The sequence below is a fragment of the Oryctolagus cuniculus genome, chromosome 10, assembly GCF_964237555.1.
Source record: "Oryctolagus cuniculus chromosome 10, mOryCun1.1, whole genome shotgun sequence".
Taxonomy (NCBI): Eukaryota; Metazoa; Chordata; class Mammalia; order Lagomorpha; family Leporidae; genus Oryctolagus; species Oryctolagus cuniculus.
The window spans coordinates 44,847,511-44,873,125 of record NC_091441.1 but is presented as its reverse complement, the minus strand read 5'-3'; the positions used below and the strand labels follow the sequence as shown (position 1 = coordinate 44,873,125).

Sequence of the window (25,615 nt, the reverse complement as noted above, 5' to 3'; positions counted from 1 at the left end):
TAATTTTATTCCATCTTGACACATAAGATCAAGGTCAATTCGGACTGACACTGAAAAGCAGTACTTTTCCAATGACGGGTGAAGTCTTGGGCCAACACCTGCAAAACCTGTCATCTACATCATTGTATATACAGATTCTGGGACATGAGGTGATTTGGCTGAATGTTTTGGTTCTCTTGGGCTCATTTTTAGTATATGAGCAAGTGTTTTAAGTTCCTGTCATTGCTTTCGTACGGGCATTCTGAAGGAAAGAATCATTTGTTGCAAGTCAATTTGATGATAGATTTAAGTCAATAAATTGACCTAGAAGGAAAGCATGTGGAAGTGAGAGAAGGGAAACAATCCCTCCTAGGTTGCCTGAAATTTAGACTAAATCATTAATATTTCCTCATAGGAGCCAGATATTGAACTGTAAAATTAGTTTATGATTCAGGCAAAACACTTCAGAAAACACCAAGGGCTACCACAAGACTTCCAGTTGTTCTTATTCACCTGCCCCTGAAAAGCTGGAGTGTGTTCGTTCTTTCATTCAGGTATTCAAGGAATAATCATTTGTTGAACCCTGCTCTATGCCAGGCATTGGACATTCATAATCTCATTTCCTTAGAGCTGAGTCATTAGTCCTCTCTTCTCCCTTACAGATCTCAGTGATGCTTTTTGCTTAAGTGCTGACTGTGAATATGTGTTTATGGCCTTTTCAGTCCTTTCTGGATAACTTCACTCTCTCAGTCTTGAATTGTTCCCTCCTTTGTCAATATGCTGAACTGTTTACTGAATACCTACAAATGTGCCAGGCACAAGACTATATATGATACAGGCAATTTGAGTCCTGTCCAAGGCTACATTCATTCCACTCTCCTCTAAATGTGTGTCTTCTTGATTTTCTCCTTTGGCCAAAGGCATCAACTCAATTTAGCCAAGCAAACCAGACTGTCTCTCGCCTCTCACTTCCAGCGGTTACAAGGAATGTTTAACTCTATTCATGAAATGAGTTTAAAATTTGCCATCCTTTCATCATTTTCATAGACATTGCTGTTAATCAGACCCTTATTATCCACTGCCTGGGTTATGCAACAAACTTTACCTGGCTTCCAATCTCTCCTTTTCCAGTTCATCCCAAATTAGCTTTTAAAACACAGGTTTAATTATGCTATTTCCCTGCTTAAAGATTTTTGGTGACTCCCCACTGGCTATAGAATAAGATCCCAATGGTTTTCACATAATCCTTTACACCTGGATCTTAACTCTCCTTTTGGAAGTTCCTAACTCTGCAATTCCCTAAATTGAAAATGCAATATCACATTCTGCCTGTGCTCACATTCTCTCTCTGCCCAGCACAATCAGAATGCATCCCATTTGGATGACACTTTCCTGTTTATAGGGAACTTTTCCTTGCACTTTCTGCAAGATAACCAGGAGTCTCTCCCCACCCCCAATTTAAAACAGAAAGAACCAAGGCTCTGAACATGTGAATGACGACTGAGCTAGCTGGTCTTGCTTATGATTAGCAAGAGAGCCCAGATACCAAATGTCACTGGGAAGCAGTACCAAAAAATAGATCAGGATGAAGTGTAGATACTAGCTGAATAAAAAAGATTTAGAATATATGTTTGCATTAATATGTGGTATCACATATTTTAATCTAATGTATTCTTTTACATAGAAATCCAATTTTAAGGCTTTTGATTTATAACATTAATCAACATTTTTAAAAATAACACTTTAGGGCTTCTGTGATAAGTTCTACCCTCTTTTTAATCTTTGTCTTTACAGTGATGTAGACATACAAAATTGGCATAGTCTGGCTTTTGTGAACATTTTATAAAAATAGCACCTGCTAGTTCCATCAAAATTCATACTACTCTGCCCTGTAATTTGTTGCTTTCAATAGATATTTAGCCAATACCTGTTTTGTGCCATCATGGTTGGCACTTAATAAACAGTCCAAAGGGAAGAATAAATTTTAAAGTATGCCCACAATTTTTAATTTGAACTATAAGTATGTTTAGCTCATAAGTCCACTGATGACTCAAGATAAGTATGAACTGATAAATGGATATTTCTCTCATTATTAACAACTCAAAGCATTTTTGAGGAGCCACCCCCTAACATTTTACATATCCAACAATTTGATGTAGCAATCACCCAAATTGATTCCTGTATAAATAAGATGTGAAAATAAACTGACTTGAATGTCTGTCAGTTTATCGATTGCTAGGGTTGCTTAATCTGCTCTTATCGTTTAGGGACCATTCATTCATTTCTTCAATAATTACTACATGTGATTAACACAGTGGCTGTAAAGACTTAAAAGAGAAAGACACATATCCTTGTTTTCAGTCTAGGAGGCAGACATTAAAACAATTACAACATAAAACAGTAAGCTCCTTAGATATGTATGCACAGGGTACTGTGATAGCAATGAGGAAGTGGCACAGCAGTGGGTGGGGCAGGAGTTAGCCTCTGTTTGGTCAGAAGAATATGCATGGGCAGGTGTTTCGTGCTCTGTGAGCACCCTTCACTTCTTTTGATCTTGGTTATGGCATTATATAGAATGAATTCATTTATGTTTCCTTTGTCCATTAAGAGCTTAATAATATGGGTCATCTCTTTTTTTTTTCTCCCCCAAATTCCTAGCACGAAGCACGATTATGTGTGGAACTGCACAAAATCAAGGGCAAGAGAACAGGCCTAGGTATCAGAATGACTAGATTCTAGGGATAAGCCTGTGGTTTAGAAAACGTATGGAGTGGGAGGAAGGTCAGAAACTGAATCTGAGAAGGCATGTATGTGTCAGAGGCCATATTAAGCAGATGGATTTTCTCTTGTGTGTCCTGGGAATTTGCTGGGCGATTTTACGCCAGATCTTAGCATGTGAGTGGAGATGAGGAAATAGAGGAGAAGGGGTACAGAAAGTAATCGTGGCAGCATTGCTGATGGGCTGAGGAATGGGTTGAAGGAAATACTTTGGTTTTCAGGTCAGAGAGAAGAAGATATCTTTTATCCAGTTGATAACAAAGAACAGGTTTGAAGGTAGGGTAACGATTTTAAGGCAAAGAGGAGATGTTCAAGAGGTAGTCAGAAATACAGAAGTCTGTCTTAAGAGAGAGATGTGGGAAGGCAACACAGATAAGCCACCAACTACTATCTGATTACATTGTAGTGAATTGTTATGGACCCAGTGGCCTAAGAAGATTGTTCAGGAAGAGAAAAGGCTCAGGAGGACACTTTTCCAACCACTAGTACTTTAAGGACAACTAAACATGAAACATTCAGGAAGCTACCCAGGGAAGATCACTTTTCACAAAGCTGCATTTTCTGAGAAAGAGAGTGACAGCCAGATAGATAGGACTTTCCCTGAAGTGAAGGCTATCCTACCAGACTACAAGGACAAAATGGATCTTCTCTAGACCAGAAGTCATTGCCAAATACAACGCTGTACCTTGTTTGTGATTGCACTGCCAGGCCCACCAAGCTTCCTCACACAGGTTACAAACAGCCATTTCTCCCCTCTGCCTCCAGTTCTTACTCTTGTCCCTTGGTAGCACAGCTATTTTAAGGTTATCCTTTTCCCAATGAGCTTATGAGACGGAATACAGGAGAATGGTGAGATGGCAACATGGCAAGATGCCAAGTGAAATAACAAACAATACATGTTCCCTACACAAAAGGCCTTACCTGCCACGAGGGCCAGAAATGTGCTAGTAGTTGGAGGATGACCATTTTTGAGCACCCTCACAATTATACCCACAATCCCATGCCTCTGTGCACTTGGATAACCTCAACAAGCAGGGTTCAACAAGAGGGCAAAAGTCCATGTCTGAATTCCTGTGCATTTGTCAGAATCCTGCAGAGGATGTTCAAATGTTTGTGGTTTTGAAGAGGCTGGGGGTGGGCAATGTTTGTCTTCCATCCAGGATTCCTGGTGCCACACAACAGAGCAATGTAGAGAGAGAGGAGGGAAGAGGTGAGCTCCTCCTAACAGGAGCCATCCATTGGAGGGATAAAAGTACTACTTACAAACCAGATTTTTAAATTAAAGTTAACAATATCTCATTAAAATTATTCATTATTCACATCTACACTCGCTGAGCATTTGTTCAGGCTTGATTAACAGGAAATTTACATTTCTACCTGTTTTCTGTTCCCTTGAGGAAAGGATTCTCTTCTCTCAGCTTTGATACAGTCTCGTAAAGGATTAACTAATCAAACTGTTCTTCATAGTCGTCTTCGGCACATGGCTGGCTTTTCTCAGTTGCCAATCTGAATATCTTCATGTAGTGAAAAAGGTTGGTGCTGCTAATTCTCCAGTATGAGCCAAGCTTGGGGACTCCTTCTTTAAGGCTATGTTTTCTCTTCAAAACCACAGTGAACCTGCTCTCCTGACTCATCTGCTGCAATGCACACAGCCCCATCTGATGTAAAAACAGACTTGTGGCTAGCCCACTGAAAACCTTCGCAACTATGGCTCTTCTTTCAGCATTTGTGACTACCAGGAGGTCCCACCAAAAACCTATGCCATTACTCACATATGCAGTGCACATATTTCATGATCAGAAACAGCCACAAGTTCAGTCTGCAGAGTAACAATGACCAAGTGAAAAAAGAAAGAGAGAAAGAATGTCAGACACCCAGAAGGACCTACTCTACTGAAGGCACAGAGGTCTCAGTTCTTACTACAAACGCCACTTGGACATTATGATAAACACAAATAAAGCACTCCTTTTCACTCAATAACCATTAACAATGCAATTGTCCAATTGTCTTCAATGGGCAAAGAAAATCCGGGAGAGGAGAAAAAAAGTAATTCATGTTTTAAAACATCACATGAGCGTTCAAGGTGTATGAATGCAACATGGAGGATGGGCCTAGGATCACACTGAATGTTCTACACCTGCAGGCCAGATAGCGTGGTGGTACTTATGCTGTCCCTCCATTACAACTTGCTTCCACTGATTTGTTTACCTGGTGTTGGGTCAGGGGAACCCAGTGGAAATATAAAACAGCTTAACTTTTAGGGAGTTTAGCTAAGCCAAATTGATATTATGGTCCCCAGAAGACCTGAAAAATGTATCTGCATGAGGGTACTTCAAAAAGTTCTTAGAGAATAGCATTAAAAGGTAAGCTTATTCTAGTGAAAAATGTTGAAATCTATGCACAGGTTTCTTTTTTTTTTTTCATACTAAGCATTCTCCATGAACATTTTTTTTTCCTCAAAGAAACCTTTTATTTAAGGAATACAGATTGCATCCATGAACTCTTTAAAGCAACCTCATATTATATCATTTTCAATTGTTGCTTTAGGTCTCTAAGGAAAGGTAGTGTTCACACATAGTACTCCAGATATGCTGGGCATCTTCTGACTGCCCCGGCAGACCCACTCTGCAGCTTGTGATGCTGCTCTGCTCTCCCAGGTGCTGATGCTGCTGCCTGCATTGAGGGACTACCTTGCCCCCTGGCTTCGGGTTAGATTTGCTTTCAGAAAACTGAAAAGGGAAGTCAGGGTATGTACTTACTCCCCGGCTTTCCTTTTCTAGGTCATTGTGGGTGCCTTTCTCATTTGAACAAAGGTCCTATTGGTTGGGCCTTTCAAACACAGCCCTCTCTGTATCTGTTTCTGGTAACTTCTTCTAACCTTGCCACCTAGTCTGTGGTGGTAACAGGGCCCACTGTAAACATCACAGAGAGGCACAGGTAGAGAGATACACTGTTCCTTGAGGTGTTCCTTCCTCTTGCCCACATCGGTCTATGTAGTTCTCTTGTCTTTAAAGACTGCTATGTGTTTTCTGTTGCAAATTTTAATATGGCACTGTGTGCCTTGTCACCTCTGCCTTATTTGCAAACCAAGAGTTAATTATTCTTCATTAAAAAATGGCTAGCATGATTCAGAAAGCTTCTGATATATAAATACTTTTATAAATAACCCAGTTGGGAAAAAAATATCATGTTAGAAAGAGATCAAATAATGTCAGTTACAGGTCAAGGGACTCCTAATAAGGTTTCATAGAACATGGCTTAATAGAAAGAACACTGAACTAAATTAGGTCGGAAGCCAAGGGTTTGAGTCACAAATTCATCAATTATTGTGTGACCTTGACAAGTCACTTAACCACTCTGAACTTTAGTTTCCTCATATGTCAAATAATGATAACAAACGGTGACCTGTTTATCTCACTGGGTTACTAGGGGGTATCCAATGAATGATAGCCTTGAAAGTGCTTTCCAACTACAGGGATTACACAGGGAAATCTCCAAGAGTGGTCATGAGGATAAAATGAGTCCAATAAATATGTAAACATCTATTATCCTAGAAAAGCCTCAATAAACGTTCACTATCCTTAACAATGTAACAGGATAAAAGCAGTGTAGTGCTGAGTTGAAGAGCAGGCTCTAAAGCCAGCTTCTGGCTCCACCATGAACTGGCTTGGGTATATTCCTTGACTTTGATTTCTTCAGCACTGAAATGGAGACAGTATGATATCAACCTCACATGATCACACTGAGAGAATCTGTGTAAGAACAGAGCACATTGTCTTGCCCAAAGAAGTTCTTCATCTATTTTTAGCTTCATGCCATGGGAGGCAGAGAGAGAACACCTTAAGGAAGTAAAAAAAAAAAAAAAAAAATCCTGTCTTGGAATATTGACTCATATTTACTACCTGTGAAAGTTAGGTAAAGTTATTGAGTCTAAACTTTTTTTCATTCTCACCATGGTAGTTATATCTGCCTTATAAACACTAAATATGTTTATCATGCATTTAACACAATGTTAGACACATCATAAGTGTTTATATACTATCATTTTCAGGTTGCTGAGATAAAAATTTTCCTCCCTAACTTTTCTATTCCATAATTTTTTGGTATCTGTACTCTTCAGATAGGCTCAGTTTATATAACAGATAACTTTAAGTTCAAATGTAAAATTAAGAGGAGCTGAAAAATCTCTACACATTTAAGAGCTGGATATACCTCTGGAAGGCTACTGCTGTCTCAAAACAACCTGTTTGTGCCCTACTGGCTAATGAATTAATGTCTAGTTAATTTTTTCATTTTTAAAGATTTATTTATTTGAAATTCAGAGTTACAGACAGAGCTTCCATCTGCTGGTTCACTCCCCAAATGGCCATAACAGCTGGGGCTGGGCCAAGTGGAAGCCAGGAATCAGGAGCCTCTTCCTGGTCTCCCAAGTGGGTTCAGGGACCCAATCACATGGGTCATCCTCCACTGCTTTCCTAGGCACATAAGCAGGGAGCTGGATTGGAAGTCAAGCAGCTGGGTCTTGAACCAGTGCCTACATGGGACACCAGTGTCGCAGGTTATGGCTAAATGGGCTATATCACAATACCAGCTCCAAACATAGACTTAAGATAAGCTGAAAAGTGTAAGTCTACACATTTAAGAGCTGAACATATATCTTTGGAAGCCTACTGCTACCTGTGCCATACTAGAAGTCTCCATGGCTGTTAAGTCAATATTTGGTTCATTTGGTTTTTGCCTAGAGCTGTAGCACATGTGTTGATCTCTGATATGGCATTGTCCAGTGTCTATGCAGTATGTCCTGTAGGGGAATTAATTTAGTCAAGAAGGCATATATAATATCTATCCTCATTTTGCTGTCAGGGTAAGTGTTTCATTGATATTTAGAACAGCATCTGCTTCTCAAGTTAGAGATGAAGGTGGCAAATGATATGGTATCATTTTTTATTTAAGTGTAGGATCTCTGGAGTGAGACTTAATTGAATTAATACATACGAAGGGCTTAGTCTAATAAATGCTGCTTATTACCATATTGCCACAAGTATTATTTCACTACCAAGTAATATGATTTGTGAAAAAATAGTATGTCCTTAGAGTACAAAGGCTGGCAAACTATGGCCTACTGGCCACATCTAACCTTCCATCTGTTTTATAAATAAATTTTGTTGGCACCCAGCCATGCTTTTTCAGTTCTGTATTTATGGCTGCTTTGGCACTACAATGGTAGAGTTGAATAGTTGCGACAGAGACTCCATGGCTATAAAACCAAATAATATGTACTGTCTGGCCTTTCTCAGAAAAGTTTGCTGACCCTTGGATAGACAACTGTTACTAACACATTTCTCTCAAAAGGAAAAGTTGGCATAGAAATGATTTATTCAGGGGCTGTGGCATAGTGGGTAAAGCCACTGCATGTGGTGCTGTCATCCCACATGGGCACCAGTTCGAGTCTCAGCTGCTCCACTTCTAATCCAGCTCCCTACTACTGTACCTGGGAAAACAATAGAAGATGGCCCAAGAGCTTGAGCCCCTGCACCACACTTGTGTGTGGGAGACACAGAAGAAGCTCCTGACTTCAGTGAACCAGAGGATGGAAGATCTCTGTCTCCGTCTCTCCTCCTCTTTTCTCCCCCTCCCCCTGGAACTTTCAAATAAATAAATAAATCTCAAACAATCTTTTTGTTCTAGTACCATTGGTTGAACTCTGTAATTAACACACAATTATTCTTAGGTGTTTAAATTTTAACTGAAAAGTGATCCCTGTTAGGAATTTGGAAAACATTATGCTGAGTGAAATAAGCCAATCCCAAAGGGACAAATACCACTTGTTCTCCCTGATAGGTGACAACTAACTGAGCACCAAAAAGGAAACCTGTTAAAGTGAAATGAACACTATGAGAAACGGTGACTTGATCAGCCCTCACCCGGACTGTTGATAAGCAACTTAATATGTTATCCCTCTTAGTATTTTTTTTGTTTGTTCTACTTAATACTTTTGGTTGAATACTGTAATCAATACACAATTCTTCTTAAGTGCTGAAACTTAACTGAAAATTGACCACTGTTAAATATAAGAGTGGGAATAAGAGAGGGAAGAGATGTGCAATTCGGGACATGCTCAAGCTGACTTACCTCAAACGGTAGAGTTAGAAACATACCAGGGGATTCCAATTGAATCCCATCAAGGTGGCATGTACCAATGCCATCTCACTAGTCCCAGTGATCAATTTCTGTTCACAATTGATCATAATGATAGGACTAAGAGCCAAAGGGAGCACATAAACAAGAATAGTGTCTGCAAATAATAGCTGATAGAATAAAAAAGGGAGAGAATGATCCAACATGGGAAGCAAGATACACAGCAGACCCATAGAATGGCAGATGTCCTAAACAGCACTCTGGCCTCAGAATCAGCCCTTAAGGCATGCGGATCCGGCTAAAAAGCCCATGAGAGTATTTCAGGCATGGAAAGCCAAGACACTCTGGGGAAAAAAAAAAAAAAAAAAAACCTAAATGAAAGATCTCTGCAAGTGAGATAGATCCCAGTGGAAAGAAGGAAAGAACGGGTCAGCAAAGAAGGTACCTTTCTCTGAAGGGAGGGAGGAGAGAACTTCCACTTTGACCATGGCCTTGTCTAAATATGATCAGAGTCGGTGAACTCAGGGGGCTTCCATAGCCTTGGCAGCTCATGACAAGAGCCTAGGGTGATTACTGATGCCATAAACAAGAGTGTCAATTTGTTAAGTCAACAACAGGAGTCACTGTGCACTTATTCCTCATGTAGGATTTCTGTCCTTAGTGTGCTGTACATTGAGATTTAATGCTATAACTAGTACTCAAACAGTATTTTTCACTTTATGTTTCTGTGTGGGAGCAAACTGTTGAAATCTTTACTTAATGTATGCTGAACTGATCTTCTGTATATAAAGAGAATCGAAAATGAATCTTGATGTGAATGGAAGGGGAGAGGGAGTAGGAAAGGGGAGGGTAGCGGGTGGGAGGGACGTTATGGGGGGGAAGCCATTGTAATCCATAAGCTGTACTTTGGAAATTTATATTCATTAAATAAAAGTTAAAAAAAAAGAAATGCTTTATTCTGGGAAATGTGTTTATGTTCATGCATTTGCAACCTTTCATGTAACATATTATCCCCTGCAAACAAGTGAGACTGAGAAGACCTCTGATGGCATTGCTCTGTGCTCTCTTTGCCCCCATCAGTTCTGCTTAAGAAAACAACATGCATGAGGCTGAAGCTGCTAACCTACTTTCAGCCGGATAAATGTCCTATTATGTTGCAGTAGTGTTAATGGATTTGTGCTGTTCCTGCCTCTCTTTCAATGGAATTCTGTTATCAACAGTCACATATGCTTAGAAGGAGTAGGATGGGGTACAATCTGTGACTTGGAAAAAGAATTTTCCTCTCTGCGAAGCTAGCTGAGCTGTAAAGGCAGTTCAAGTCCCATCCTTGGCTTTACACAGGCCAGCATAGAACCAGGCATCAGTTATCATATTTGTAAATTACTAACTTTTCTTTTGTAAAAGAACAAAAGCTGTCTCAAGAGAATGCAGAATATGGGAAATTGAAGAATTTTCCAAAGGTCAAGAAGGGTTATTCTGTCTAGTGAAGGTGCATGGTACAGCCAACTTCTTGATTTAAGATTGTGCCCATGTCTACTCAAATTTTTAGTTTCTGGATTCAGGTCTTCCAGTGCTCACACCAGCAAATGAACTGGGCACTAGCAATACAAAGAAATGACAGGAACCATCATGGTTTGTTTTCTGGACTGAACATGGAAACCTATGTACATGTATTTGTGTCAAATGCAGTAGAGTATACCAAAGCTCTGTGAATTTAATGGCAACACGCAAAGTAAATAACCATTACACTTTCCTTTAAATCATCTGCACCTACATCTTTTGAGAAGCAGAGAGAAATAAAGATCTTACTGGTTCACTCTTCAAATGCCTGCAATAGCAGAGACTAGGTTGGGCCAATGCCTAGGATTGCCAGGAATTCATTTCACTATGTGTGCAATTCTCTAGGTCTCCACACGAATGGCAGGCAACCCAACCACTCAAGCCAGCACTGCTGTCTCTCAAAGCTGGACTTAGGAGCAAAGCTGGAGACTTGAACTCAGGCACTCAGCTGTGGGACCCGATCATCGTAACTAGTGCCTTAACTGCAAGGCCAAATGCCCATGCTGATGGGTTTTTGAAAGAATAAAGACAGAAAGGGGTGCTTTATCAGTTTTATTTTTTTCTGACAGGCAGAGTGGACAGTGAGAGAGAGAAACAGAGAGAAAGGTCTTCCTTTGCCGTTGGTTCACCCTCCAACGGCCGCCGCGGCTGGCGCACTGCGGCCGGCGCACCACGCTGATCCGAAGGCAGGAGCCAGGTGCTTCTCCTGGTCTCCCATGCGGGTGCAGGGCCCAAGCACTTGGGCCATCCTCCACTGCACTCCCTGGCCACAGCAGAGAGCTGGCCTGGAAGAGGGGCAACCAGGACAGAATCCGGTGCCCCGACCGGGACCAGAACCCGGTGTGCCGGTGCCACAAGGCGGAGGATTAGCCTATTGAGCCGCGGCGCCGGCCATCAGTTTTTAAAATATGAGAGCTCTATATTGGCAGAAGTAAAAATTCTACAAAACGTTTATGCACATATAAGAGCAGCTACTAATATTTGGTCCAGTTAATGCTTATGGTAATGAAAAACTTCAAACAAATTTATGAATGTACAGGAAACAAAGATCTGAGATTTCTGAGGATATCACGGACAGGGGAGTTCCTCTGAGTCATTTTAGTATGAAATGCAATGAACAACTGGGAGCATAAATGCTCAGCTCTTCCCTCTTTAGAAATCCTATCTTAGCACACAGACTTTAAAAATTATAATTTTTGCAAGTGAACAAGTATACACAGAAAGTGGTGGTAGGAACTGCAAGTCCTCAGGACACGAACAAAGATCACCTCATTCTAAAATAATTCTCACCTGGAAAATAATCCAATACGTATTCATTTTTCAAACATAATAATAAAGGGCACAGTAGAAGATTCAACAAATGAACATGCATATTTAGGATATTAATATATTTTATTTGCACAGAAGATATTCAGTGTTATTCTGCATAAATGCAAGAGTCTCATCTTGCTTCACCTTTGACTCTTTTAACAACTTGCCCTCTACTATTGTCACAGTAATGAGAAGCAGCGAAAAGCACAGCTTTGGAGCTTTATTTGGTACACATTTTGGCTCTGCCATTTACCATCTGTGTGACCTTGAGCAAACTATTTCATGTCTCCGTGCTTCCATTGCTTCATCTCAAGTAGAAACAATTACAGTGCCTACCATCGTAGAGAGCTGTTGTGAGAATTAAATGAATACATGCAAGTGAGGTGCCAGGAATTTCACTATATTTTTTTCTTATGTGTGCAATTCTCTAGATGTCATGAATGGAATTGCATTCCCAGGAAAACATTTGTGAAGTCCTTACTGCTGGTATCTGTGAGCCTGATCTTATTTGGAAAAAGAGTCTTGATAGATAAAGACAAGGTAGAATGAGTTCCTACTAGATTGGGTGAGCTTTAAAACCAATGATAGTTGTTTTTATGAGAAAGGAGAGGAGGACTAGATACAGAGACACAGGCGAGTGACACAGAGAAGAAGCCCATGTGAAGACAGAGCCTGCAATGAGGAACCTATCAGCCGAGCAGCCTGAAGACTGCTGGTGTCCATAAGAAGCTGAGAAGAGGTAAGGGAAGCCTCTCCCCTACAACCTTCACAGCAGACATGGCCCTGATGACACCTTGGTTTTGGACTCCTGCAAGAAAAAAACACTGTTTTAAGCTGCTCATTTGTGGTAGTTTGGTACAGCAGTCCTGGAAAATGAATACACCTACATGAAAAAAATGGGCGTTTGTGGAAGGAAATACTGAGAAACTAAAACATGAAGCCCTCGTATGTAGAACAAGGGTGACATGTGGTTCATTGGCTACTCTTGGAATATACTTTTGTTTCATGAAGGTCACCTATTTTTCCCCTTGCCTATTAAGTGAATGGGTGTGGCCTAGCAAGGTGAGGATGGAAGACAGTGCCCCTGCTTGAGTGTGAGCACATCACACAGCTTCCTCCTCCTAGAGTTGTGCTACTGACACAGAAAGTTATCAAAATCTAAATTTGAGAACATGAAGTAAAATTGGAAATTGAGTTTCTCAGTCACATTAGCCTCATTCAAAGTGCTTAGCAGCTACAAGAAGCCAACATCACTGTGATAGACATGCAGGTACAGAAGGAACAGGGCTAGGTAAGGTTATCGGACAGGTTTTATTTCAGAGTCAAGGAAAGCAAGCAGACAGGTTGTATACAGGAAGGGAGGTGTCATATTCTTGTAATATGGATAAGCATCACCACAATTTATTAGTGAAGAAAAAATGAATATGCAAGAACTGGTACTGAACAGCAGCTGACAAAGCAGGTCTCACTTGTTGAATAGTCTATTGTTTTCGTTTTAAAGTCATCCACATCACTGCTTTTCTGTAATTCAGAAAAAGGCTATTTGTTGTATTCAGTTCTTTTGGACTAAAAATCAGTATGGCTGAAAACTAGCCTACAGCCAATGACAGGCTACAGTATAGAAAAGCTGTGGCCTGCTTGCCTTTGATTTGGTGGAGATGTACTTTGTATACAAGTGGTTAATATTTCAGTCCCTTGGCACTGTGCAGGAGGTAAATACTGTAAAGCAACAAATGAGAAAAGATCAAGAAATCCATGGGCTACAATCTCTTCGTTCCTCTTCAGATCTAATCATACAGATGAATAAATTGCTATAAAAATACCAAAAAATAAAACTAAAGACAATGACTAAATAATTTTTCAAAAAATCTCATGTACTCTGTGTTCAGGTAGCAAGAAATTTAATTCCAGTCGGTCCAGTCTCCTGTGATTTTTTTTTCCCTTTCATCGAAAATATATTTTTAATGCTCAGTGGCATTATAATGGAAAAGCATGTATTTTGCCTGGTTTATACCCATCATCCTTACCATTACAACAAGACAAAAGCATTAAAGTAAAATTAATCATGTCAAAAGATTTTAGCAAAAACAAGTGAGATCATGCATAAAGCATCGCTTTGTCTAGTGTGAAGTCACGCTCTGATTAAAAACATATAATGAAAGTGAAAGTGATACATCATTGCCTTAGCAGTAGGGTTTTCTGAAAGAGCTAAGCGGTTCTCAACATAAAAATGTGGGAACATTTTGGTCTTTGAAACTCACAATGATGATTGTTCTAGCTAAATCACTGGAATTCAATCTTAATTTTTTTAAAAGTAAATTAAGACTTAATGGCCAAATGAGGCATGTCAGTAGGATTAATAATTAGAACACACTGTAAGGAGCAGTGACATCCAGACACAGGGCTGAGAGAGTGTCTGCGTGGCTCTCCCCTTCCACAAAGGCATCCCCAGGCCACGTCAGGCCCTGAAGGCATCTTCTGGAAAGCACAGCCCTTAATGAATATAAAGGTGTGATGGTGGTGATCAGACATTCCCCAGGAATAGAGTCATTTTGTGTATAATACACAAAACCCCAAATTCTGAATGGATATTCCTCAAATAGAGGTTTGGTTAATAACATCACCACAGAGTCATCTCATGGATTTGAAAAGAAACACTCACTTATTTGCAATTTGCCTTAATTACTCCTTTGTTTTGATGATGATATTTGCATATAATAGTCACTAACCAAAATTCTCATTTTTTGTTGTCATTTTGAAAATCGTTTCAGCTCTTTCTTAAATGCTATCCCTCAGATAAAAACTATTCTGTTCCATGAGAACTATGTATGTCTATAATTTATATCCATGATTATATAGGTATTTGTATAACTGTATTATAGATGGAAAATGGTTTCCATATCATAAATAGAAGCAGTCACTCAAACACATTTAAATTATTTGAGGGGAGTCAACTTTTGAAAAAAATTTTAAAAAGCATAATAATATTGGGAATATAATTCCAAGCTTTTCCTTTAATATGGAAACATATCTTCAATAAATATGAATCCTGACAATAAAGCTGCACTGATGTAGCAAGTGTAAGACTGAAACATGAAGGAGCCCATGTTTTGGTGCAGTGGGTTAAGCCTCTACTTGTGATGCCTGCATTAGATGCTTGTTTGTTTGTTTGTTTGGCTACTCTGCTTCTGATTCAGGCTGCTGCTAATGTGCAAAAGAAGTGCTTAGGTCCCTGCTACCAATGTGGGAGGCCAGAATTCTTGGCTCCTGCTTTGGCCTGGTCTAGACATGGCTTTTGGGGGCTATTTGGGGGAGTGAACCAGTGGGTGGAAGATCTCTGGCTCTCCTTCTCTCTCTATAGTTCTGCCTTTCAAATAAATAATAAATGTTTAAAATGAATGGAGTGGCTATCTATTCCAATAACTTTTTTGTAGGAATGAAAACACTTTGCATGTAATAAGAACAAATCAAATATTTGCTGTACATAAGGGTACCTTGCTTTCATCTTAGGACTATTAAATATTTTGGTTATCATTCTTCAGAGACTTTAAAATGATTGCACTTCTCCACTTTGAAGTTAGGAATGGACCAGTGATTTGTTTTTGTCCACACAATGTATGCATTTAGGTTAAAAGTGTGAAATTTCTCTCTCCCCAACCACGGCAATGGAGATAAGTCAAATAGCAGAGTTTCTATTAAGCTGAATCCCAGAATGAGAAGTGGAACAAAGCCATAGACATGAGACACAAAAAGAAAGAAATCTTTACCTATTTAAGTTGTTCACAGTTAGCGATTGTTGCGTTATAATGGCCTAACTGATGTAGACGTTGGTACTAAGAAGGTCCAGTGACTGACAAAGAAACTGATAGGGTGGAAAGGTGACATTTGGTGAGGCTGATGCATGTGGTATCTGAGGCAGCACACTTTCATGCGAATAGTAGAGACCAGTGTTCTCCGTCTCCCTCTGCCATTAAGTCATCCTGGGACTCTTGGTGTAGCACCTCTCTCTCTTTTCATCACTTAAAGTGACAACCAAGACTGAATCTGCCATAGAAGTTCCTATATGGCCTGGTTTGCTGACATCTTTAGCCACATTTTGTGTCTTTCTCTGTCTCACTTTATACTTTTATTTGAAAAGCAGAGAGATCCCTACTTTATGATCATTTTCATGAATCCCACATTATGTGATGTGCATTTTATATAATACCCATATATGAAGTGAATACAGCAAAATGTTAAAAATTGTTAAATCATATAAACAACTGAAAAAGAAGAAAAAGGTAGAGAGAAAGATATCTTCCATCTGGTTCACTCCCCAAATGCCCACAGTAGCTGGGGTTGAGTCAGGCTGAAACCAGGAGCTGGGAACCCCATGTCCCACATGGGTGACACGGACTCAACTACTTGAACCATCACATGCTGCCTCCTAGAGGGTACATTAGCAAGAAGTTGGAATCAGAGGCAGAGCTGAGGAGTTGAGCCCAGGCTCTCCAACAGAATGTGGGAATGACATTGCAACTACTGCACAAAATGCCTGCTCTGTCTCACTCTGAGTTCAGCCATGCACCTTCTCTCCAGGGTGTTTGCATTCACTGCTAACTAACTCAGAGCTATCTTTTCTCAGACTTTCACCTGGATTGCTGCCTAACTTTTCTCACCCTTAGGTTCTCAGCTTAAGTACCACTTATTTGGTGATAGTCCCTAACTCTTAAACTAGATTGGGTCTCTCCACTGCAAGCTCTTGTATATTTAATTCCTTTCCTTCACAGCACTACCATGTTTTGTTATTATATACTGCTCCCTGGGATTATTTATTAATGCTGTGTCCCATTCTAAACTCAGTGAGGCCATGGTGAAACTTGTTTTGCCTTAACATTGCATCTTCTATGCTTAGCAGTCTCTGTTACATAGGAGATGTCAATTGTATTTGTTGACTGGATGATATGAGTATGTGAAGTGAGAGGGTTGGTCAGGGAGATTCATTTAAAATCTTTTAGTACTCAACATTTAGAGGTTTGCTACACTTGGTCTACAGTTTGTCTAATCACACAGAGCAAATTTAAGTAGCCCATATAACTCATTCCTTCTCCATGCCAGACTCAGGACCAAATACCACAACTTGTATGTAGAAAAGGCATTTTTACACATACTGTTGTTCTCTGGAGAAAAAGTAATTGCTATATTCAAGGCAGTATGAACCAGAAATAAACAAGAGATTTGCAAATAAACTCAACTGGTTTTACTAGGGACCCAACTGACTTAAAATACAGAATTCAGAGTGACCATCACACATATTTTTTAAAAATCTATGAAAAATCCACTAATGCACTGGTGCATGAATACACAGTAGCAAATAATTCAAGATATATAGCAATGTGCAGCCATGTATCTCAAATTAGAATTGAGCTCATTGAAGGTAAAATTAGATGCTAACATATTTAAAAAGTCCAAACACAATTCTCTGTCTTTCCTTCCTCTTTGTCCAAAGTCATGGAAACAATTGTTCCATGAGCTGAAATAAAAAGTTCCAAGCTAAGATAAATCAACTGCTATGCTATTGTATCAAATCTTTATGTCACTGTGTTTTTTTTAACATTGGAAACAAAAATTATGGGAGTATGCTTACTCTCAATTTTTAAACTTGAAAATTCCTTGAAATAATCATCGTATGACATGGTGTTTTCTGTAAAAATAAAAACACATAAAGCACTTTCATCTGCTGGTTTACTCCCAAAATATCCACAACAGCTGGGGCTGGACCAGTTTAAAGATAGGAGCTTGGTACTCAGTCTGAATCTCCCACGTGGATGGCAGGGACCCAAGTATTTATACCATTATCTGCTGCTTCCCAGGGTGTGCATTAGCAAGAAGCTGAAAACAAGAGTGGAGCCCGGCCTTGAACGCAGGCACTGAGTTATGGGATGTATGTGTCTTAACCTCTGAGCCAAATCCCCACCCCTATGATTTGGTTCTTGGTTGATGCCCCAGTTTTATAATTTATACTATCCCAGCCTCAGACTCTCCTACAGACACACACATGTTCAGATTCTGGAAGGTGCTTTACTGTGTCTTTCCTTTTAGGCATCCCTGACATCAGGCTACATTTTCCCAGTCACCTCTTTGCCTAGATAATCCCTCCTCACTTTCTCATCACCTCTCATGTTTAGAATACAGGCCCCTTTTGATGCTGCCATAGTACCCTAGGATTTCCCTATCTAGCCCTTAGAATAAGGTATTATAATTGTGTCCTTAGGTTATTGAGAAGAGAGACATTTTATCCTACGACCCAACATTGAATGGATATTCAATAACTGCTTGCTATGTGAGGAAACGGAATGCTGGAAATAAGTCTAAATTCTTATCAGGCATTTTCAGAGTTATTCCACAAGCATCTCCCTGCTTTCTGAGGTTCTTCTGTGATGAGAAGTACTCTATCAATAAACTCCATAAAGGGGAGAGAGAGCGGGAAAGGGGAGGGTTGCAGGTGGGAGGGAAGTCATGGGGGAGTGGGGGAAGCCAATGTAGTCCATAAGCTGTACTTTGGAAATCTATATTCATTAAATAAAAGTTAAAAAAAATAAAATAAACTCCATCTACTTGTGTAAAATTAAGTCATTTATGGGTTTGGGTTCTTGGTCATAAAACTAATATGAAGGAAACCTACAGGTACAAAACCTTCACTTTTTATTTCCTTCAAAATAAGAAATCATAAGAAAAAATTAGTAGCTTTTGACTAACTTGACTTTTTTATCTATAGATTTTCAAAAAACAGAAATGGGCTGAAATCAAGAGATAGAAGGGCCAAGGAAAGAAGTCCTAGGGAACGTAGCAACCTGCAGGTTCATTGTTTCCTAAATAATCAGCAGTTAAACAATTCTGCATTACCTGAATATTGAATATGGTCAAACCTACATTTGTCTCTTAGAACTGAGCTTAAATGTCTTATATAAGGTTTCTTTTCTCATTACTGTTCCTTCAATAGTGGTGGAAATACATATTTTTTAAAATATGAAGAGTACCAATCTTTTTTTTTTTTTTTTTTTTTTTTTTGCAGGCAGAGAAGACAGTGAGAGAGAGAGAGACAGAAAGAGAGAGAGAGAAAGGTCATCCTTTGCCATTGGTTCACCCTCCAATGGCCGCTGTGGCCAGCGTGCTGCGGCCGGTGCACCGCGCTGATCCGAAGGCAGGAGCCAGGTGCTTCTCCTGGTCTCCCATGGGGTACAGGACCCAAGCACTTGGGCCATCCTCCACTGCACTCCCTGGCCACAGCAGAGAGCTGGCCTGGAAGAGGGGCAACCGGGACAGAATCCGGCACCCTGACCAGGACTAGAACTCAGCGTGCCGGCGCTGCAGGTGGAGGATTAGCCTATTGAGCTGCAGCGCTGGCCAGTAACAATTTTCTAATTGTGATATTGATGGCAGCCACTCAGAGGGCCCTTCCTGTGTGGATGGGATCAAGTTCAGTGTTATCTTGGGCCAGAGGAGACAACCTAGGAAACCACAACTCATCAGTTTCCTTTCTTTTCTATGGGAAAAAAAAAAAAAAAAAAAAAAAAAAAAAAAGAAGGCCCCACATCCTTGCACTGCACAGTAGCAAAAAGAGTTGTAAATCAATGGCAGGAAAGAGGAACAAAACGATTTCCCCCAGCTTTCACAGGGGGAACAAGGAAGTCAAAAGCAGCAACAAGACTTTCTAACTTAGCTCCGTAATTTTCATTCTCATGTTATTAAAGGGAGGTCATTATTGGCACATGGAAGCATAAATCTATATTTTGAAGTCCTTTTTCCTGTCATTGCTCACAGAAGGCAACAAAGAAGCACTTGGTGAACTGAATCTCTTATCTGAAATGGAGGCAGAAGGGAAGGCAGTTTCTGGGAAATAAATACCTTTATCCATCAGTAAAGAAATTGGCCAATGGGGAATACAAATGGAATGTTGAGCTCTTCAGTGCTATACCATGGGGAGAAATGGAAGGTGTTTCCACACGTGGACTTCATGGAAACTTTGGTATGTGAGAAATCTGTAACAAAAAGTCCACAGCAGCCATGGGGATTGCTTTGTTTGATCTTTTCACTGAGGATTTAGGGCCTGCAAACTGGGAGGCATGTTTTTCGCATTGGCCATTTTAGTATTCATGTCTCCTGTACTGCTTTCTAATAAGTTAAGAATGAAACGGGAGACTGCGTGCAGGAGTGAGAAATGCAAGAAAAGCAGTACTGTAAAATAAAAATGAATGAAAGTGCATCTCCACTTCCTTTTTCTTATTAACAGGTAAGAGAACAACAATGTGAATTTTATTGTTATTACTTAATGCTTCACCTTTACAAAAGGGCCTTATAGACACTTTTTCATGTTGTTTCTCAATAGTTTTCTGATAGGGGATTGGGTGGTCTGTCAGCATTCTTAACATGCATTTATAATATCAGATTGAATGATTTTCCAAAGATGATCAAAATGCAGTCTGCGCCAGCAACAGTCTTTTCTGTGGGAATAGGTGCTCTCTGCTGATAGGGTATACCAGGCCACTGGCTGCCTGATGATTTGAATTTTGTTTCCTTATGTTAAGTAGACCCAGTTTTTCACTCCTATTCATCCTCACTCAATTACTCAGATGTATAGTGGTTACTAAATATAAACAGCATAACAGGATAAGATCTAAAGAGAATGGTGAAGGACCTTTAACTCTTCTTTGTTACACAATGTGTGTGAATATTGTGGCTCCCATGGGTAGCTATCTCTGCTTGTATCTGTTGGAAGGCATCTTTCTAAAAGGAGCCTGGAGATGCGCTGAGAACTGTGTGCTTGAATCAAGAGGGCCAAGTATGCTGATTCAGAAGCTGTGGCTGATCTCAAGTTTAAGGTGGTTGTGAGTTACTTTGTTTATATAGAGTCACTCAATACCTAAGCAGAACTCAACCCAGGACACTGTCTTCCCTCATTAACTTTCATACTCGCTTCCCTGACAAATCAGCTTAGCATTTAATCTAGAGCAAAAGAAAGGCAGTAGAAGTTCTGCCATCTTTGATGTTTTGTTCAACTTTGAGAGAATTTGGATATTATTCCTAGGAGAAACATTTCTTCATTTATTACTAACATGGCCCAAATAGTATAGAAATTTGTCATATATATACACAAATATACTTTTTATTTCCTTTCACATCAAGTAAATTTAGTTAATAGGTACTCATTGATTCTTACTTGTTGGTCTATTGATTATTACATCTAACATAGGAAAACTATGGGAAATAGACTCTACTCTGGGGAAGTGGACTAAAGTATCCATTACAATGTTACTTGTCTCCCTATTTGCATGAAGAACTTTTATTGACTGATGCTTTTAGGATACAAAGATACAGTCCTTGAGCTTATATTGCCGGTGGTGATATAGTAATATAAATTATTCCTGCAATTTACTGGGTGAATGCTATGTGCTAGATGATTTATAAACACTATTTATTAAAAATATACTCAAATGATCTGACAAAATACACTATGAGTCAGAATACTTAAATGACTTCCTCCAGGTTATAGGTCTAGGTTGGAACCAAGGTCTGTCTGACTCAAAGCTCATGCATTCTTACTACATCTGTCCAAGAAAACAGTTAAATCAGGCAGTGAGGAAATTTTAAGTAGGATTACCATATGTTCTAGTCTAATTATTGTCCCAGCATAATTAATAGATCTCTTTCATGCTCAAAATTCTGTTTGGACAATATATTTGACGATCAACTTATCTGTGAGCAGTGTCTAAAATGAATATAAGAGGAGTCAACATGGTGGTGCAGTGGGTTAAGCCACTGCTTGTGATGCCAGCATCCCGTATTAGATTGCTGGTTCAAATCCTGGGTGCTCCTCTTCCAGTCCAGCTCCCTGCAAATGTACTTTGGAATGTATTATATGATGGCCCTAGCCTTTGCACCCTTCCTCATGGGAGGCTAGGATGGATTTCTGGCTCCTGGCTTCAGCCTGGCCCAGATCTGGCTGTTGTGGTCATTTGGGCACTGAAGTGGTAGGCAGAGGATCCTCTCCCTCACCTTCGCCCTCTCCCCCACCCTCCGCCTTTCAAATAAGTCAATAAATCTTTTAGAAAATGAATAAAAGACTTAGGTAATGTTTGCAATGTTTTATTCATCTTTTAGCATCTACTGAATCAGGGCTTCAAGTAAGTGGCAAATTGGACCGAGTTTGGTATGTTTGGGGAACAAATAGATTTGGGAACGAATACCATTTCCTGGTCAGGTCTAATGTCTCCTTGTCTTTTATGTTCTGTTTTGCTGCTGCCTCCCTTTGAGAATCTTTTGTCCTTCCTCTTTTCTCTCTCCTCCTCCTAGTCTCCATGTGTCATCAGTGTAGGTGTCTTCATCGATCAAGTGTCCAAAAGTTGATTGTTTGGCTTTACTTTACCTTTAGACTCAGATAAACTTTTAACATACAGCTTGGTCTTTCAGTCAGATGGTTAATTTGTCAAAAGGAGAATAAAAGTCATTTACAGGCATCTCTAACTTATTCTTCTTTCTTCCCTCTGCTTAATCTCACTGTTGCTACTCCACCACTGCTTTACTACAACCATGGTGTTAGTGGTGCCCAGGGAGCTTTCTGGTTGCAGTTCCTGGACAATGCTACTGCAGGTTTCGCTGGGGTAAGCCAGCTCAGAAACCTATTATTTCAAGCACCACCTCACATGTCTTTACTCCTCTTCTGCTCTTATGGGCAAACTGTTGTTCAGTTTCTATTACTCTAAAGGGCTTTCTGGAAGAGCATAGAAAATTATTTTTGTTTTTAATCTGATTTTTAAAAAAACTGCTTAAAAGACACACAATAAGAACATTTAACTTTCACATTTGTCAGTTGTAAATGTATGGCTTTGATTTGTGGATCAAAATTGCTCATTTATTATTTTATCTTTACAGCTCTGGGCGATTTTGACAGTTAAAATTTAGTTTTATTGACCAGTGCAGCCACTGTGCCCACGAGGGGACTAGTGCACACAGCCTGCTGCACTCAAGAAACGATGATTTTTGATTCCACGACTGCATCAGATTGGGAATCATAACCGATATAACAATAAGTTCCAAATCTCAGTGCCCAAGGCAAGAGGTTTGCTGTAAAACACAATCACCCTTTAAGGAAGGGAGGGGAGAATCTTGGGAAGTTTGCAAGCACAGTTTAATACAACTGGAATAGGCAACACTCATCTAGCTGTCCATCCAAACTCTGCCAGAGCAACATATGGGGGCACTTCTCCAAGGACTGGCTACCACAGACCAAAGAGCCATGAGAAAAAATGCCTAAAAAGCAGAATGGATGCTAGTTACAGAGACGATGTGCTAATTAACTATTTTAGTGTGAGAAAAATGTATCAGTACTCTTAACTAATCCTTCAATTTTCAATCAACAATAAACAAGAATTTGAAGTGGGGGTAGGGGAATCTCTGCTCCTCCTGCACACACCTCCAACTCCAATTGCAGCACACGTAGTGACGTAAACCAGTACAGTGATTTTAGGCCAATTTTAATTTAGGCCTATTCGACTACCAAATTGGCCACCTCTGCAATGTTAATTTAGTCCTTTACTCTAAATCCCCTGTGATACATAAACAAACCTCCAAGGGTAACAAATCAATAAAATGTCTAATTTGATTAACCATGTTTTCGAATCCAAGACAGCTCTAACCTGAAGTAAATAAAAAGTGCACTCACTTGTGAGTATTTTCCATGTCTTCTTTTCATCGTCGTAATACTGAACCAAATTGCTGGGGAGCCGGTCCGGTCCAGGAGGCAACCCTCCAACCAACAACAGCATTTTCTTGTTAGAACGAATTCTTCACCCAAAACAAAAGAGGAGATGAATAACCACATTATTGTAGAGTCTTTTTTAGTGGCAACGAAATCATAACCATCAAAAGAATGTTCTTTGCTTGCAGATTTCTATTTCATTTTTTCCTGTTTCTTCTCCCATTCATGTCTCAACAATTTTTTTTTGAACGAAGCAGAAAAATGATCAGAAGAGCTGCATATCCCCATACCCATGGAATAATAAGCTCCCTTTATGCAATTTGTTAGAGGTTCATTCTAGAACGACCTTTTTCTTATATTATCCCTTTAAATCATCACTCTTTACAGCTGAGTACACATGAAATGCTCTGGAGTTGTACTAAGGTTAAGCATTAAAGTTGCATGTCAAAAATCGTATTAGTCAAAATCATTATTATAAGCCATTCTCCACTCAAAGAACCTTGAAAAAATTAAGGTTATGCAGAGAGTTTGTGAGCCAACTCTTTAATCACCCAGGGAACTTCAAATACCAGTTTGGTACAATTAGTAGCACAGGGCTAACTGGGGTGGGTTAACCAGTTTGAACATGAATTTTTTTTGTCTGTTTAATTTAGCTTAGACTTCTGCCTTCATCCCCTTTCCCTACTCCCAGCTCGCCCTCCCCTCTGCTCTCCCCCTGTGCACCACTGGCGATATAGCAGCACCAATTGGTAAAAATGAGACTGTGATGTTGTTGTGAGCCTCCCCAGAGTGGAGCCCTGCCAATGCTTGCCACTGATCCAGCGGCATGAACCTGCTCAACTGTGCAAAGTCACTCTAATTCCCTCCCTCTGTTTTTCTACCTTCTCCCCCAGGGGGCACCCACTGAAAGGAGTGACTACCCACCCATCAAGAGCTGGCAATTCGCTGCTATTAACCGTGACCGTGATTCCCAGTCTGCCTGGCAGTTCCTGAGAAGAGGCCTGCAACGTCTCATATGCAGTAAAAGCTATAAGATGCACCCTGGCCGGCATACTCGACCTGATGGATATACAATCCTCGGGAACAGTAATGGATTGAGCACACTTGCTGTTGAAGCAGGGAGCGGAGGCCCAGACCCCTACGAGGGGCCTGCTGCTTTAACAGTCGCTTTACATATAATTGAACTTTTCATTTACCTGAAAGGCTCAAGGTGGTGGTAGAAGAAATGGAACAACCATGATTGAAGGGAAAAGTCCATAAATACAAAAGTGTTCTTCTTAAATATGAACACAGCCCACAGTGTAGCTCTGGATCTATTATTGCATACACAGCCCGTTCTGATTCAAGGATGCTTGACAAAATATGCCCTGGTGGAGAAGCATTGTTTGTTGGAGAAGAACCTAGCGTTTGGAGAGTTTACTTAATACAGTTAATGGCATTGAAGGTAGGAACAAGAGAATTCCTTTAATGAAACTGATGCCATTGAGTCCATTGTATAAACCTCAGTAGGAAAAATACTTTTAAAGAAATTCCTGTGTTAGAGAATTATCGATAGGGGGAGCTGGACATGTAGACAGATGACGAATGTTCATCTTGCCACTGTGTGAATATAGATGAGAGAAAAGAAAACCCAACTTCTTTGCATTTAATATACTTTTGAACTCCACCCATGTGCCTCATAGGCCACTGGTTGGCAAACAAAAACAGATCACAACAGCAGAATCCATACTTTAAGGACTGCAGTGATTTTGTGAAGGGAGATAAGGTAAGTGAGTATGTATGGTAAGTACTCCTTTATTTAGAAATAACACCTAATTTATGTGCCATCTCACTTCCAAAATGCATAGTCACAGAACAGCCAGCCAGCCAGCCATTCTTTTCACTATTGTTCTTAGTCCAGATAATCAGCTGCTTTGTGTGTAGAAAAGAAGTCAAGATGAAGGCAGACAATCTTTTTTTGGTTGCTGTGAGTTACCATGTGTAGACAGATCTGATGAATTGGAAGTCATGATTCTGTGGCTGTTATGAAATCATCACATATCTGCATGCTGCCAGACAATCAGTGAGGGCAGACAGATCAATATCAATAGGGTAGACATAGAGGAAAGACTC

The 25,615-nt window shown here is 39.9% G+C and overlaps 1 protein-coding gene across 1 annotated transcript in view; it reads right to left on the bottom strand.

The window, feature by feature from the left end:
• The window catches only part of KLHL14 (kelch like family member 14), a 94,460-nt gene that overhangs the window by 45,580 nt on the left and 23,265 nt on the right, over positions 1-25,615 (bottom strand). The window contains exon 2 of the mRNA XM_017344102.3: positions 23,468-23,589. Within this exon, the coding sequence (XP_017199591.1) occupies positions 23,468-23,589 (122 nt within the window). The remainder of the gene's footprint in view (positions 1-23,467; positions 23,590-25,615) is intronic.